General features: G+C 38.6%; 1 protein-coding gene across 2 annotated transcripts; it reads right to left on the bottom strand.

The window, feature by feature from the left end:
* Positions 1-15: 15 nt before the first annotated feature.
* On the bottom strand, positions 16-15871 carry LOC146466584 (U3 small nucleolar RNA-associated protein 14 homolog A-like). Of its 2 annotated transcripts, XM_085127330.1 has the most exons (15): positions 15805-15871; positions 15623-15704; positions 14217-14293; positions 12790-12860; positions 12059-12141; positions 11400-11462; positions 10750-10827; positions 8742-8819; positions 6894-7019; positions 6328-6422; positions 5216-5336; positions 4155-4232; positions 3254-3485; positions 1505-2415; positions 16-792 (listed from the first exon to the last, which is right to left on the bottom strand). In XM_085127330.1, exons 1-15 carry the CDS (start codon positions 15825-15827, stop codon positions 547-549), a joined length of 2364 nt encoding a protein of 787 aa, XP_084983456.1. In that variant the 5' UTR covers positions 15828-15871; the 3' UTR covers positions 16-546. The 2 variants fall into 2 exon arrangements, with proteins under 2 accessions (XP_084983456.1, XP_084983457.1); XM_085127331.1 differs by lacking the exons at positions 12790-12860; positions 14217-14293; positions 15623-15704; positions 15805-15871 and having other exon boundaries at positions 396-792; positions 11400-11457; positions 12053-12133.

Genomic DNA, 15871 nt, shown 5'->3' with positions numbered 1-15871 from the left:
GCCAGCAATGTCGTCGATTTGTTTTTGTACAAGAGTACTGCTTCCTTTATTTAGTTGCAATTCTCTGAATTAACAGTTCTGAACAAACTATTTCGTTCATTGTACCACACAAGTTCTGCCAAACTTGCAGGGTTTTAAAACTGCAGTAAGTAAACTAAGGGAGCTTTCCATTTATTAGAACTGGCTGGCCAGACAAGTTCCGCAGTCTAAAGGCACCATTTTCGAGAACTGGCTCCGATGCTAGTCCTTCTAGCTCCTTCAAAATGGCGCCAACCATTTGAAGAGCCTTTTGAGCTATCTCTTCAAGATCTCTCGTTCCATTTTCGAACTGATTGGCCAAGTTGGTCAGTCCAGTCAAATAGAAAGTACCCCAAGTCGAGTTTACAGCTGTAGTGGGAATAATCTCGAGGTATCGCCTTGCACGAGATGTCCTGTTGGCTTGTGATGCTGTCTGATTTATGAAATCCCAGTGAAAACAGAATGGGACGAGCTAAAGGACGCGTGGTCAGCAAGGTAACTCGGAAAGCTGCAAAAATAGACAGTTCGTCAGCTGTGAATTGTAATTCCTGATGGCTTTTCTCCTTTCTTCTTTTTCTTTCTATCCTCAGGCTTGCTCCGCTTGATTTCCTTAGTAGCTTTGATGGGTTCTATGATTGTACCAATCAGGGTGGAGACACGTGGTTTGGTCAGTTGATTGACAGCTGTTCCCGTGTTCCAGTGTTTTCCCACAGGATTCCGAATGCTCCGTTCAAACTGCACGTGACTGCCGTATGGATGCGGCACCGCCGAAACCTGCAGAAAACAAACAACGGGGACTTATTTACACAGTAAACACGCTCCATTTTAGTTGGGGAGAAAGGCAGTGATGGGACCAAAACTTATATATTCAATGTGAGGGCCCACAGGTCTGGAGCGAAAACTTCGCTAGAATTTAAAACATTTCGGCCTTCCGGGTCTTATTTTCTTTAAGAAATGCCCCTCTCCTAGATCGGCCACTGAAAGTCATGGCCACGGCCACTGAAAGTCATGGCCGTAAAAAGCCTGCACCTAGTGTAAAAGATGACCAACAAGGTCCCTGTTGTTCACAGAGCGGATAGCTTTAACACTGGATAAAATGTACTCCAACCAATACACTTTGTCTATTGGATAGTCTTTGAAAACCGGGCTCAGATCGGAATCGGAAAATTTTCGGTTGAAAGGACTAGTTTACAACCTCAGAATGTCACAGTGTTGAAAATGCTCAAGAAATTTCACGAGGGGAAAACTGTTCAAAGCAAACTTCATTCTTAAAAATGACGTTTAGAGGGAAAGGAATTATTTCGTCAAAATTATTAAACAGTAACGGTATTTAGCTCGGAGGGCTAATAGAAGACACTATTAGAAATGTTGGTTTTACGTTGCCAAGTCCGAGAAACGAACCCGGGCCACATTTGTGGAGGCGAGTGCTCTCACCACTACAACATACTGCTCCCCCAGCCCTCTCATAAATTGAAGCGTTTCATACCTGATTTCTGGCAAAAAACTTGCTTTTCTCCTCGTTGATAATCACATGCGACAAATCCTTGTCCTTTCTGGGTGGGGCAGGGTCCGCTTTCTTGGTGAATAGTTTCTTCTTTCTCTCTGACGGCTTAATCCCCACCCCTGCCCAACAACCCCAGCCGGGGAGACTCAAATCAATGTCCTTCGGTTTAGATGCATCTTCGAGATCACTCTTCTCCTTCACAAATTCTTCCACTACATCATCATTGGCAAATGCCTGTTGAATGTCGATTCGTTTCTGTTGAATTGAATCGCTCTCACCAACCTCAGCGTCCTCTCCTTGATCTTCAATTCGGAATATTTTCTTTGGATCCACATGAATATTCTTTGATTTTGATATCACAGTTTCAGTACCCCTGTCTTCTTCACGATAAATGTTACTTTCACTGTCTCCACTAACAGTCAAACCAGAATTTACCCGAGCATTGCCTTCCATCTCCTCGTTGTTTGCATTCTCAAATGACTCATCTTCATTCTTCTCACCCTTTTTAGTCACCTTTTTCTTGTTAATTTTTTTGCCTTTTTTCTTCTTCAACAAAACACCTTCCTCTCCACCAATGGAGCCGGAAGCAGCAAGACCATTTTCATCATCGCATTCTGCAGAGTTTACCTTACTTGTTTTGGGGGATTTTTTACTTTTCTTCGCCGCTACTCTCCCCTCTTTAGCCCTGAGTTCTGATTTCCTCTTCTTCTTTCTACCTTTGCTGTCACGTTCTTTTGATTCCTCTTTTCCTTTCTCCGCAGGTTCGAGTAGTTTTAGTTCAAACTCATCTCCACTCTGTTCTCCATCATTATCATTCTCAGAATTTTCATCACCATTCTCATCAGCTTCCTCTGTTCTGATTGCTTGAAGCCTATGGAGCTTTGTTGAAGAATCTGAATGATTTAACAACACAAAATAAATTAACCAAGGAAAAAATTTAATACGAAATAAATAATTTATTGCGCCCGGTGTCCATAATGTATTTAGCGTGATTATCAAGGAGATTGGCCTTTGAAAGACTTTCATTTAGGACCACAAAGTGCTTCTTTAAAGTTTGCATCTCTCAGAAGCCAAAATTTACTCAATAGTTTCTTCAGAAACTTCATACGGTAATTCCAATAAAAAAAGACTCATCATCGAGATACAAAACATTTTTTTTGCATTGCATGGGTGGCAAACTTTGCAGCTCAAAGTCAGAATGTCTCAAAAAGACTAATGCAGCACAAACCTTGTCATGAAAAGTAACCCTTGTAACATTTATGAACAGTTTTCCATGATTTATCACCCACCCACTCTCCCTCCCCATCCCTTCCTTCCTTCCTTCCTTCCTTCCTACCTTCCTTCCTTCCTTCCTTCCTTCCTTCCTTCCTTCCTTCCTTCCTTCCTTCCCTCCTTCCCTCCTTCCCTCCCTCCCTCCCTCCCTCTTTCCTTCCTTCCTTCCTTCCTTCCTTCCTTCCTACCTTCCTTCCTTCCTTCCTTCCTTCCTTCCTTCCCTCCTTCCCTCCTTCCCTCCTTCCCTCCCTCCCTCCCTCCCTCCCTCTTTCCTTCCTTCCTTCCTTTCTTCCTTCTCCCTTACTCCCTCCCACCCTCTCTAACTCCCCACTCCCTACCTTACTCCCTTTTGCCCTCCCTCCTGCCCTTTCCTACCTTTCCACCCTCCCTCACTCATCGGTAGCAGGGATACCCCAACACCAAAACCACAATATCCAATACAATAAAGTTGAAACTTACCACAAGCCAAACTTGACAGAGTCTCTGCCAAATGAGGTGTGCCTCTTGTGTCCAGCCTCCAAGGATTATCTTCAGAGGTTAAGAGACTTCCATACGCGTCTGACTCGTCTTGGTCACCTTCTGCTCCTTCACCTTGTGCCAGCTTCTCAATTTCTTCATCACTTTCTAATTCCATGGTTTTCTCTGTCAGTGTTCGACTGATACTAAGTTGTTCCTGTAGTAATTTCTTGGCCTGATGACATGGATGAGATATTTCCTTAGACATGATCACAATAGATAGTTATGGGATTGTCCATTCCCAACTGACATAATAAAGACATTTTGCATGTAAAATTCAACATTTTTTCCCAACCAATTTCCAACCAAACTTACATTGTAGAAGTACCAAATTAAAGAGAGTCAAAATTGTGACTGTGACCAGTGAACAAAATATAAGAATAAAACTGACTTTTTAACTGACATATTTTATGACAAAACAGCTTTGAAAAAATCCTAACATGTTTTCCACAAAGCAAAGAAATCTTGAGTTGTAGTTAAAAGAGGTAACTATTTCAGGCAGCTTTCAATGCACCACTGTTGCAAGACTAGCCAGGGACAAAAAAAAAATTGCATTGCAAGTTGCAAGGAAAGTAGATTAGCAATCTAAATTTTACAATGTCACAAGATAAATAGCTGCATGTAACATAATATGTTACAGAATATTATTCTGCAACACGTCTTGCAATGCCATCGACACAATTGCAATACAAGTTGCACAAAAAAATGCCTCGTCTAACATCACCTTTAACATGTTTTGCAAGTCTACTTTTCAAGCTGCAGAAGATTTTTCAAACTGTCATAGCAACCCCAACGCATGCAGCACGACAATAATATTCCAGTGCAAAGATTAGTTTCTGCCTACCTCTGCATTCTTGCTTGCTTTGGTCATCAGGTGTTTTGCCCACTTAGAAGTATTGCGATGCTTCAGTGACACACGCTCCTGAAACAGTTGGAATAATTGGTGTGTGAACATTGGATTCTCATGTTTTCCATACTCTAAACAAATCTCGACTGACAATAATATTATTGTAGCTTGTACTTTACACCCCCAATTGCCTGTTCTGGAGTTCAAATGGAGACTCGGGATGAGTTCTTAAATTTTCATTTAATCGAAACTGGAGTCGAAAATTGTCAGTTCACCAAGTTTGAGGTTCTGTCATTAGATTGCAACCATGTAGAAGGTTTTCAAAACTCGAAATATTAGAGACTTTGTATGGATTTAGGAGAAACCATCTCAAAATTAGAGACATTTGTATGGATTTAGGGGATGTTACCGCAGAATTATTGACATTTGTATGGAATTTGGGCAACCTTTGACAGGTCTGCCTGGTTACTATGCAATGAAACATAAATAGGAATTTCAGTCGAATCCACGGAGTGGCTCTTCCATCCACTGTTTCCAGGTCGAATTGGAATTTGGAAATGTTGGTTTTTGTGGAGGGAGGAAAACCGGAGTACCCGGAGAAAAACCCTGGGAGCAGGGACGAGAACCAACAACAAACTCAACCCACATGACGCCGAGACCGGGAATCGAACCCGGGCCACATTGGTGGGAGGCGAGCGCTCTCACCACTGCGCCATCCCCACTCCCACAAACATAACCAAACTCGGTAAACATACTAATTTTTATGCTATCTTTCTGGCAATGGGGTTCATTTCTTGATATAATGCAATTTGAACAATGAGTAAACTAGGGCCCAGTCTCTTAATGAACTTCGGAATGGGTAATAAAGGCCAGTATCTACATGTAACTGTTCCTTACAATATCACTGTATCATCAAGCATGTAGAATACGGGGAAAGAGGGAAATGAGCACTAAATGACTGTCTCACTGTTTGAACATTCTCTCTCTGTAACAAGTACCTCACAGAGTTTTAATACCCAAACTCAGGTTACACAAAATGAGTTCAATTGAGTTCTCACCATGGCTCTAAGTCTGTCAGCTTTTTCTAACATTTCTGTGGCATTTTCATCCTCAGCGCCTTCCCCTGTTGCCATCTTTGCAGCTGCACGCATGTCAGCTTTTCTTTTCACCCGATGATACCTGGCACCAAAAGATACAAGTAATTTAACCATTAATCGGTAAATGTATTCCCATAATTTAAGATTATGAACTGGCTACCAGCAAACTTCTTAAACACATCTTATCACCGTTGAAATTTTATTCAATTTTTTTCTCTGAAAATATCAAGTCTAAATAAAATGTTGTGGAAGTAATTCTTCCCCTGATTAATTTACTGGAAGTGCTTCTTTAATATTTGCATCTCTCAGAAGCCAAAATTTACTCAATAGTTTCTTCAGAAACTTCATACGGTAATTCCAATAAAAAAAGACTCATCATCGAGATGCAAAACATTTTTTTTCCATTGCATGGGTGGCAAACTTTCATAAATGAAATAAATAAATCAAAGTGCTATAAATGTTTGTGTTATTTCTATGCAACCAAATGAAAATAACTCAGTCACATTTCCTGTGGTTTTATAGAGTTGTAGAATGAAGGCTCTGGATTAATCTTAATGCATATTAACAAAAGGTTTCTGTCATTTCTAATGTAAAATTGTTGCTGGTTACTGATCAATAGAGACCTTTAGATTCTAGAACGAGTACAAGACTACGAGATTTGACTTCGAGTTTTTAGCGAAGTACTAAGAACAGCTATATCACAGAAAGTTTCATTTCACTCTTTACGAACGACGAACTTGACGCAGTTGGTTTGAATGATGATAGTCAAGCCCTTTCGTGTTTCCAAAAAGACGAGATCATCTACGTTTCGAGGACTCGTTTTCGCCACTACGAGATTCATACAAAAACTCGTAATAAAAGGACGACAGCTCTCTCGTTTTCCTGCCAAAATGACACTGGTTCACGCGCGCGCACTCTTTGTTTATTGGAAAAACTCGTAGTCATACTCGTACTAGAATATAAAGGTCTCTAATCACGTCTGAAGCAACTTCAGTTGCTTTTCAAATGACTGAAAGAAACTTTGATCATCAGTAACTTCCAACACACACCCGGAAGACTACTTGGACACATACTTTTTGCTTTTGATTTTCTTCATCCTGCGACACTTGGTTTCGTAATACGACTGTAATGCTCTGAGCTTCTGAAGTTCATGCCTCCTCTCCTTTGCCTAGAGAATAAAGAAAACAAAGGTCTATTCTTTTTCACATGAAAGTAACACTTGTGAATTTATTAATTCCGAAGAATTTTGAGAACTGCGCTGTTGTTACCTTACCCATTAATCATAGTAAAATTAAAAAAAGTAAAAAGCGGAAGTAATATTTTTTTTCCTGATTAACCAACTGAAATGGCGTCTTTAATATTTGCATCTTTCAGAGGCCAAAATTTACTCAATAGTTTCTTCAGAAACTTCATACGGTAATTCCAATAAAAACAGACTCATCATCAAGATGCAAATATACTTATTCAACTAAATACCATACATAAAATAATATGTTATATACCAGGGCCTGGATTCATAACTTAGTAAAGCAATGGAAACTGGTTTTGGTTTAAGCAAATGGCATGTTTGAGTCAGTGAGGTTCAATTCATGGAAATTCTACAGCTGCATCATGTTACATTTTATTAGAATTCACTAACTTCCTCCAAGTCCATTGCCAGTAGAGCTTTCTCTTCCTCTTCAGTCAGCTCTTTGTCATTCCGCTCTAGAACATGAGAACTTCCTCTGAGGACTGCAGCAACTTCTTCCTCTAAAGGAGTACGGGGCTGTGCAGGGACAAGCAGAATGCAGTAAGATTCAAGCAAAGAAAATAATGTTTACCCACAGTTGCAAGCAATATGTATCCGCCCCTAAAATATATAATGCGTACACTAGAATATTACAGCAAATACTACATGTAGAATAAGCAACCAGGGTACTCATTATAAATTTAGGATAAAGAAGGTGCTGCTTATTTGAGGGGAGAGGATGCTTATTTAATTTTCCTGTAGACAAACATATCAAGCAACATAAATAGGAATATGACCAAAAATACACTCAATCTTTGTTGCCTGAATACTTATCTGCCCCCCTCCCATAAAAACAAAACAACAACAACAACAACAAAAATAAGGGAGAGGGGCTTACCCAAGGGAAGATGCTTATTTTAAATTTGGCCATTAAGGGGGTGCTTATTTGAAGGGGGAGGGGGAGGAGGGTTCTTGACAAACCATGCATTGCACTTGCCTACAGGTCCAAAATACAATAACTTGCAACCACAAAGATACTTTGATGGTTTGATATCGGTTACTGATAACAGTTCATAAGTAAAATACCTTTTCATACCGGTTACTTACATTGGTGGCATAGCATGTTGTTGCTGCATGAGGCACAAGGGGAGCACCCTCTGTAAAAGGGGGTGGCTGCCCTTATGCCACACCCAACAACACTCACAAATCCTACTGGTCTCTTAGAGGGCAGATGTAAAATAGCACAAAACAAAAACACAAGTAAACATGCCCATTGATTTGAACATAAATTTATTTCTGCTGTAAACTAAATTAGGTGATAAAAGATACCATTCCTCACCATGGTTTGTCAGCCTTATTTGTGCACCCAGTTCACAGCAGTTTGTGTTAACTTTATAGTTTTTTTTTAGTGGTTAACCTCCAACTGCTTTTAAACAATGATCCGCTTATTAAGCCACAATAATTTACAAGAAAATGCCAAAATTGGTCAATTTTAATGCATCCCTGGCCCTCAATTCAACTATGATGACAATGTGTCAAAGAGGTTAATTAGAAGGTGAGGAAATGTTTACAAGTCTTACCTTTAACAGTGCACATTTTATACATTACTCTAATAATTTATTATTGAACTCTTTTCAAAGCTAATTAACGCATCCAACTTTATTTAAAGCAAATAAAGCATCCAAACTTAAGTTTTGTACTTTATAATTCAAAACTAATTAAAGCATCCAAACTTAAGTTATGCATTTCCTACCCTGATAATCTCTTACTTTTCCTTTAAAATATTCAAAACACCACATTTCCAGCATTAAGGGGGTAATTTACCTAAACGCCATTTTTCTGCCACTTGACATGGCTTTAATAGGAAATATCTCATTCACATTTCAAGCAATCCAAAAACCCTACTATTATCCCGTGAATCTGTATTGTGGGGTATTTTGCGAATTTTTGGGTGATTTTTGGGTATATTTGGGAGGGGAAGTTTTTTTAGAAGGATTGGTTAAATTAAGAGAAATAAGAAATATTGAAGATTTAGTGAAGTTTTAAAATTAGAATTTGTAGTTTTATTATAATTAATAGACGGACACCAAGTTAGTCCACTAACAACCTGGGGTGTTCTTGCGTGGTATCAACTGTCTGTTGGTGTTCCAAAAATCATTTTCTTTCTTCTATCCCTTCTTAAAACTTCTTTAAATTTCATTCAAATTTAGGTAAATTGCCCCCTTAATGTAAAACACACAACAAGTCTGTGCATACTACCTTAAAATTGACAGCTAGTCCTCTCAAGGATGGTACAGGCGGTGCATATGGTTTGAGGGGAAATGACAGATGCTCGGCCTAAGGAAATAGATGGAGTGGAAACATTTTTAATACTTCGTGACAAAACAATGACAAACAGCAAAATTCAAATACAAAAATCATCAGTGTTCACACAAATTGTGGTAGAGATTATTCTAGCCTGAGCATCAGAGTACAATGTACAAGAAATGCATGAATAACTACCCAGATCATGAAGGAACCTGGCAAAGAGGAGCCCAGGAGAAAATGGAACAGGGATCAGGATCAGGGCTTGAGACTAACTTTTTTGCTCACTAGCCCAGTGGCTATTGACAACTTTGATTTCACTAGCCAAAACCAATTTTCTACTAGCCAGAACTTTCAAGCATGGGGGGAGTTGCGGAAGGGTAGACATTTTAACTTTTAAATTATACGATGTTGATAGGGAAAAAATGTCGCAAACTTGTAGACATGACTTCGTCAGGTATTTTATTGTCATCCTGTTAAGCCAGAGCAATGTCCATCAGGACCACATCGCATTAATTACTAACTTGTGTTGCTTCCTAATCGCACGTGGGGCTCGTACAGGAAGTTGCATTGATGGACGTCAATCATCTCCGCCCTTTTTTCCGAAGCTTAATACCCATATACTGCACATCCTGAGTAAGAACGCATCTCAGGTTGCCCGAAATAAGCTTCGATGAGTCAGAATCGGAGAATTATTTAAAATCTTGAACCGTATTTAGAAACTAAAGACGGCCTTTTCTCGATTGGCAGGCATTCAAACATGTTCATTTCGGCGCGTATTCCCAACAAACATTTGCATAAAAGTAATGTGACGGACTGTATACAAACAGATTTGTTTAAAAAAGATGAAAGAAAAATCACCTAGTTTTTATTTATTTATTTTTTTTTTATTTTTAGTTCTGTTCAAGACAAATTGTCAAATTCGTTCGATTTACATTTCGCTGGTTTTCTTAGCTTGTCGGTCTTCTCGGGCGTGTTGTTTATTTATAATAGCAAATATTCCTTCCAACAATGTTGATTCACGCGTCCTTGTTAAGGTAATTTAACTTTACTTTGAATTATAATTAGCTAACATAGAAATTAAATGTATTTCATAATCATAACTCCTCAACTTCCACAATAACAAATCCTTTTTCTGAAAGCGTTTACGTACGTGACCTGTCGACCTCGTTGTTCATGTAAATTGAAACCCGATCGCTGATCAACATTGTGGTGATGTTATGCTTGATTTCACACACAACTAATTATTGACAGAAACGGTTTTCTGTCGCTTGTCGCTCCTTACGGAAAAGGCCTGAAAAAAGTTACCGTTCGTTCGCTTTTTGGTTTCAGTTTTTTCCATATTCTTTTATATTTCTCAACAGAGTACTTGTTAGTTCTGTTCTCTCAGAGTCGATTTCAATTTGCGGTTTCTTTCCATGCTATAAAAATGCCTGAAATTTTCACTAGCCATTTTGGCTAGTGAAAGCCCAAAACCCACTAGCCAAAACTGCATTTCAACTAGCCTGTGGCTAGTTGGCTACCGTTAGTCTCGAGCCCTGAGGATGAAAACAGATTAACACCCTGAAGTCCAAATATCAACATACAAATTCCCCTCACTGTCCTACATTTAATTTTTACAGAACTAGCTGGGAGAATTTACTTATAGATCAAAACATTTTATCATTGGTAACCAATTCCTTAATTCTGATGACCTGTTTATGTTTGATCAGGTAGTGATGTTGCAAGAAAAATTTAGATGCCAGTCTCTATTGGGGCTCACAGTTTTCTCACAGTTTCTAACTGGTTCTGCATTGGACTTAGATTGATTATTTTATAATTTATTTCAACCAACCAACAGTAGCACTACTTGTGTGATCATTATGAAATGATATCAGTGAGATTGTCAGTTTCCCAGAGAAAGGCTGCTTACAGAATTCTTTAAAAACAAATTTTTAAAATAATATTCTTTTTTTATGAGTACCTCTCTGTTCTTCTTGACAGTTGGTGCCCACTTTTCAATATCCTTTTTGGTTTGTCCATAAGCAATAGTACGTTGAATCTAAAAGAAGAAAGAAAGGAAAATAAACTGTTGCTTATCAAGGATCCATTACATCAACTACATTTCATGTAGCTGCAGTTAAAATTTACAGCTATACAGTACTCTAAAGCAGAAGTGTGGACAGCAGACACTGTGGCCGCAAAGGTCAAGGGACAGACTGAAATGGAGAGAACTTATTTCCGTCCCTATTCCCCAGCAGGGGAGAAGGAACTAAAACAGAACTCTAAATCTGTGTTCCTTACAGTAACTGATGTAATAAGTGACACCAATCCCAAAACAGTGTATTTGGGTCACAACTTTTATTGTACTGTTCATACAGTACTTTGCCACCATTTCTATTAATACCATACATGAGTATCATAATTTCAAAACCTTGCTTAAAAAACAACTTACAATGTATCACTTAAAGAACAACAATGTTCAACAAATTAATCTTTATTTAAATACACAATAGATTGAAAGCAGTATAGCTGATGTGGTAACAAATGTAAAGTCCAGTTTCCTTAAGATTGCCCCCTGTACTGTAAGATACATGTACATACAATACCTTTGTATTATAGATTTTTAATTACCTTTTGTGCCGCTGGCTTTGGCAAAGGAACATCAAGGGTGCCTGAATTTCTCTGCATACTATCCTGAAACACATCATTGAAATGAAAAGGCACTTTAATAGCATGTTCACCTAGTAAATCCTTACAGTTAGTTGGAATTTAAAGCTTCTAAGATCAATGTCCTGATAAAAGAAATGTCTTTGTGTTAAACAAACCAGGCTGCTTATTAGCGATTGAATGGTTACACTGAAGCAACTAGGAGCATATGATTCCCATCTGCCACTGTACAAAATGGCAGTGGCTAAATGTAATGTAGGCAATTAGTTAAATTCAAGGCAATGCAGTCAGTGGTCTCCCCATTAAGCATATGTGATCTGCGGGGCGATCTCAGGGGCTCCTTGCTTGTCTTGTGACTTACGTTGCATCGCACGCTGGCATTTTTGGAGCTGATCATTGTGGATCTCAGGTTGCCTTTGCATTAAAGCGAATCTTTGCGGATTCTTGCTCCCAGCCCTCCCGCCCTCTTGGGTTTTCGGGTATTGGGTAAGTATGGGGCCAGCTGGCAGGGTTGCCATGGATACCTCCCTAATATGCCTGAAGTGCTCAGGCGCCCTGCCAACCTGTAAGGCACCAGTTCCCAAGCTAATCTATTGGTGATGACTTTAAACTGTAACGCTTACCAATTTTTTCTTGAGATTCCCATGTTCACTGCTCTTATTTAATGAACCAATGAGATCACTTAACTCAACTTGTTGCTCACTGTCTGAACAGAATAACAACAAAATACTATCAAACATTTTATCTTACTAGTTTGAAGGTTACTAATCAAGACTGAACACAGAGCTGATGTCAAACTTGTGGAATACATTCTTCTACAAGAGGCTGCACATTTTAGCAGATGAATTTTTTCACTGTTCTCGATGTAATTATTTAACTACAGTAATAATAATCCAAGATTAGGGAATGCGTTCGATGATCTTGATCCCAGGCTCTCTCTCCTTTCCCAAGTTGGTGATGATGTCATCCGCCCCTGCAAATTCTGCGGGAGATGTCAGATATGCATCCCAAGATCCAGTCATTTGTTGATCGATCAACGTCTCATACAATCTTGACTCAAATCTGTATTAGGAGTGCGTTCTTTCTATGTCAAACGCAATTATTTATAATAATTATTATTAATATAATAATATTATTATATTATAATATTATTATTATCATTATCATTATTGTTATTATTTTTATTTCTTTTGATACTAGTTGAGAGAACTTGATTAATGGCACTTTTACAGTACCTCTGTGATCATTTTGTTAACCCCTTCACTGTTACATAGTATGTCCTGTACATATTGGATTGCACACATGCTCCAAGGATGTACAAATGTACTGCATCATAACCTATGTACCTACCTACCTTTAACAGCACTTAAATGAAATTCTGAGACTGTCTTGTTTGGTTCTGATCTTTGCTTCGATGATTTCTGCCTGTTGAGAGATGTTATGTATATTTTTATTTTATTTTTTTATTTTTTTTTATTTTATTAGACTTCGCCTTCAAAATTAAAACTATAAACAGAACATAACAACGTGAAACAGAAGATAAACGAGTACTGGGTTAAGGCAGGGTGACCACAACAGCTAGCACCAATTACTGTGGGCCCAAGATTTACAAAGTTCTAAAAACACTCAAATAAGTTAGTAAAATATAGTAAACCAATAACACGAAATAGGGTCTAAAAGGTTGCGTGGCATATTACATTTTAAGCAGACAGATTTCCAGGTTCTAGGGTCCTCAATATCGAAGCGCGAAATAAGTGCCTCTTTGTAGTATGAGGAGAGCAGGGATTTAAATTGGATTCAAATCTTTTTGGTCTACAGGGATTTAAATATAAAGATAACAACTTATTTCAAGTGTCTGTATGAATAGCAGTCATCCACCAAAAAAGTGTCAATGGGACAAATTTGTAAGAGACAAAAAGGAAATAGTTTAATTTAAAAATTACAAGTAACAATTGATTGTACAGTGCATAACTGTGAAAGGAACCATACCACATTTAACTCAATTATGGGGGCCCCAGAATTGCACATTGTCAGCAAGTTACATTGCATTTCTGTAAATTTAGATCATCTATTATCTTTCCCACCCCCTGAATTTTCTTTGTGTTTGACCAACAAACAGCTACTTGGGTGGGGTCCTTAACCCTTTGTCTACAGGCCATTACCAGAGGTTTTCCAAACATTCACCAAATTTGCAAAGTTATAAGTTCCAATCCCATGTGCAGTAAAAATACACAACTTACAGGGCAAAAAAAACAACACCCCTATGGTCTAAAATTGTTAAAATTACTTATTATCCAATAAAATACACTAGTTGCCAATTAAAAATTTTCCCAAAAAACAAACTTGAAAGTAAAAATTTCCAAAATTTTGATGAAGTTTGATCCTCGCATCATATGGCCGATATTTGATATGTCTCGTGGGCATGTGTTTCTTTACACAAGATTACGCAGTTCTCATGTTTCATCAATGAAAATAGAAAGAAAAACAGACAAAAAGCTTTCCTAAATGTAAAACGTATTCAGATAAGTCTTTGTTTACGCCTAAGAAAGAAACGCATATAATTTTTAATGTGAGACGAGAGACGTGCCAGTGAGTTGAAGGAACTACAAGTCCATTTGGAAGCAAATTTTTCGATCCATTTGGAGCATGTTTTTCAAAAATTCCACAAAGGTGTGAAAGGAAGGAGGGGTGTGCCCTTTTATAGCGGAACTTCTAGTTTAATCCCAAAGAACAGAACACAATAATGAAAAAAAAAATTATTATTCTTCACTCCCAACTAACCTTTTCTTCCCTCTTGAAGACAAAGAAGTGATTTCCTTGAGAAGCTGTTCATGTCTCTCTTCATCTCCACTATCTTTCTGTACAGCAAAGTAAACAAACTTTCAAAAGCTAACAACACACTAGGTGATTTTAAACACCGATCACATAATTGAAAAGGGAAAATTGCAAAATGTGCCTGCTATTGTCATGGCAACTTTTGCTATCACTGCATGAAATTACTGATATCTGACAATCGGCAATTACATTGACCATGAATCGCCTAGTGTACCCACTCTCACAATTTTATATGCTTGCCATCAAGCTGAACCATTCAGACTGCGTAATTTTATCATGACTTTTCAAAATGGTGAACACCAACGAAGTGAGGTGCGAAATAGTCACGAGCAGTGCTAAAGGTTGCCTAGTGTGCCCGTTGTCAAGCCACGATGTGATTTGTGGCCAGTTTTCACTGGCGATCAAATTTGCTGCAATCAGAGTTTAAATTTGCATAGTATGTCGCTGGCTAAAGTTATAAAGTTTTGCAGTCTTTCACAACCCTTTGCATTAAACTAAAACCAAGTCTTCATAACAAGACTTACCACTACCTGGTGCTGAAATACACAAGCCTGGACCTTCTCAGTGAATAAAATTATATTATGTGCCAACCGACTCCCAAAGTATACCCTAGACATTTGACTGTGTACTGTTCCCAGGGAGTGATGGGGAATTAGATCTGTGCTTAGGAAAAGCAGGAAATTTGAACCAGGTTTGGAGGAATATGCATGAGCTTTTTCCCTCTGGTTTGTGGAAATTGAGGACCAATAAGAACAGAATTTTGCCTTCGTGAGTGGATGGTTTCCCCTATTCATAGGTTTGACTAAAGTGGCTACAGACCTGTACAAGGCTATACAGAAAAAAGGACAACCCCTCCCCCTTTGATCTTCTTAGGGTTACGCTGCTACACAGTGAACTTGATTGAGTAGCCATGTAGCCACTAGTTAGCAGCTGCTTTGGAGTGCAGCCGGTAGCCGTCAAAAGTTCAAATTCCCGGGGAGTTGCCCAGGCGGAGATGTTGATCACATGTACGCGTATTAATTAAATTGCGTGCTCACTACAGCTGTGACTTTCCCTTGTTTATTTGAAGATATGGCGGATATCTTGCCAAAGTATCTGTTTGTCTGTCTCAACAAGACAGGACTGTTTGTTAAGGATTCATACACGTGGTCAAACTTCGTAACAGGCCACAAAGCATTCAAAATCCAATGCCCAATATCGGCGTTAATCGCACGGAAAATTGAGCTTAAGAAAACCGCAAGTAGCCTGCTATTTAAATGATTTACAAAGAAACTGAACAGTTTGATCGATAACGTTCTGCTGGCGTTATAGTCACAATAATTTTGATATGAATTCCGTCACATTGCTCTCACCTCATCTTCACTCGCACTGGTGTGATTGTTTGCGTGTCCAAGAATTTCACAGCTGTCTTTGCTTTCCACCACTGGAGCAATCCTGCATGCATAACCAAAAAGGAAAGGAAATGTCTACAGCTGCTGGGTTAAGAAATAAACATTTCAAATAAGTAAAACAAAACTTGATTATTATCACTCACTTCAAGGCAATCGCGGTCGCCATTGTTCCAATCCTTTCCTTTCTCTCCTTGCAAAGGCCTCTGGGGC

The sequence above is a fragment of the Pavona decussata genome, unplaced genomic scaffold (assembly GCF_977016875.1).
Source record: "Pavona decussata unplaced genomic scaffold, jaPavDecu1.1 SCAFFOLD_143, whole genome shotgun sequence".
Classification (NCBI taxonomy): domain Eukaryota; kingdom Metazoa; phylum Cnidaria; class Anthozoa; order Scleractinia; family Agariciidae; genus Pavona; species Pavona decussata.
Note: the sequence above shows the minus strand (reverse complement) of the source record. Positions and strands in the feature narration are given on the sequence as shown.

Coding starts and splice junctions, on each gene's coding strand:
- LOC146466584 (XM_085127330.1), bottom strand. CDS start 15,827: ATGGCGACCGCGATTGCCTTGAA. Junction 5,337..6,327: donor AAGAAAATCAAAAGCAAAAA/GTATGTGTCCAA, acceptor TTTTGGTGCCAG/GTATCATCGGGTGAAAAGAA. Junction 4,233..5,215: donor CTGACAGACTTAGAGCCATG/GTGAGAACTCAA, acceptor CAACTGTTTCAG/GAGCGTGTGTCACTGAAGCA.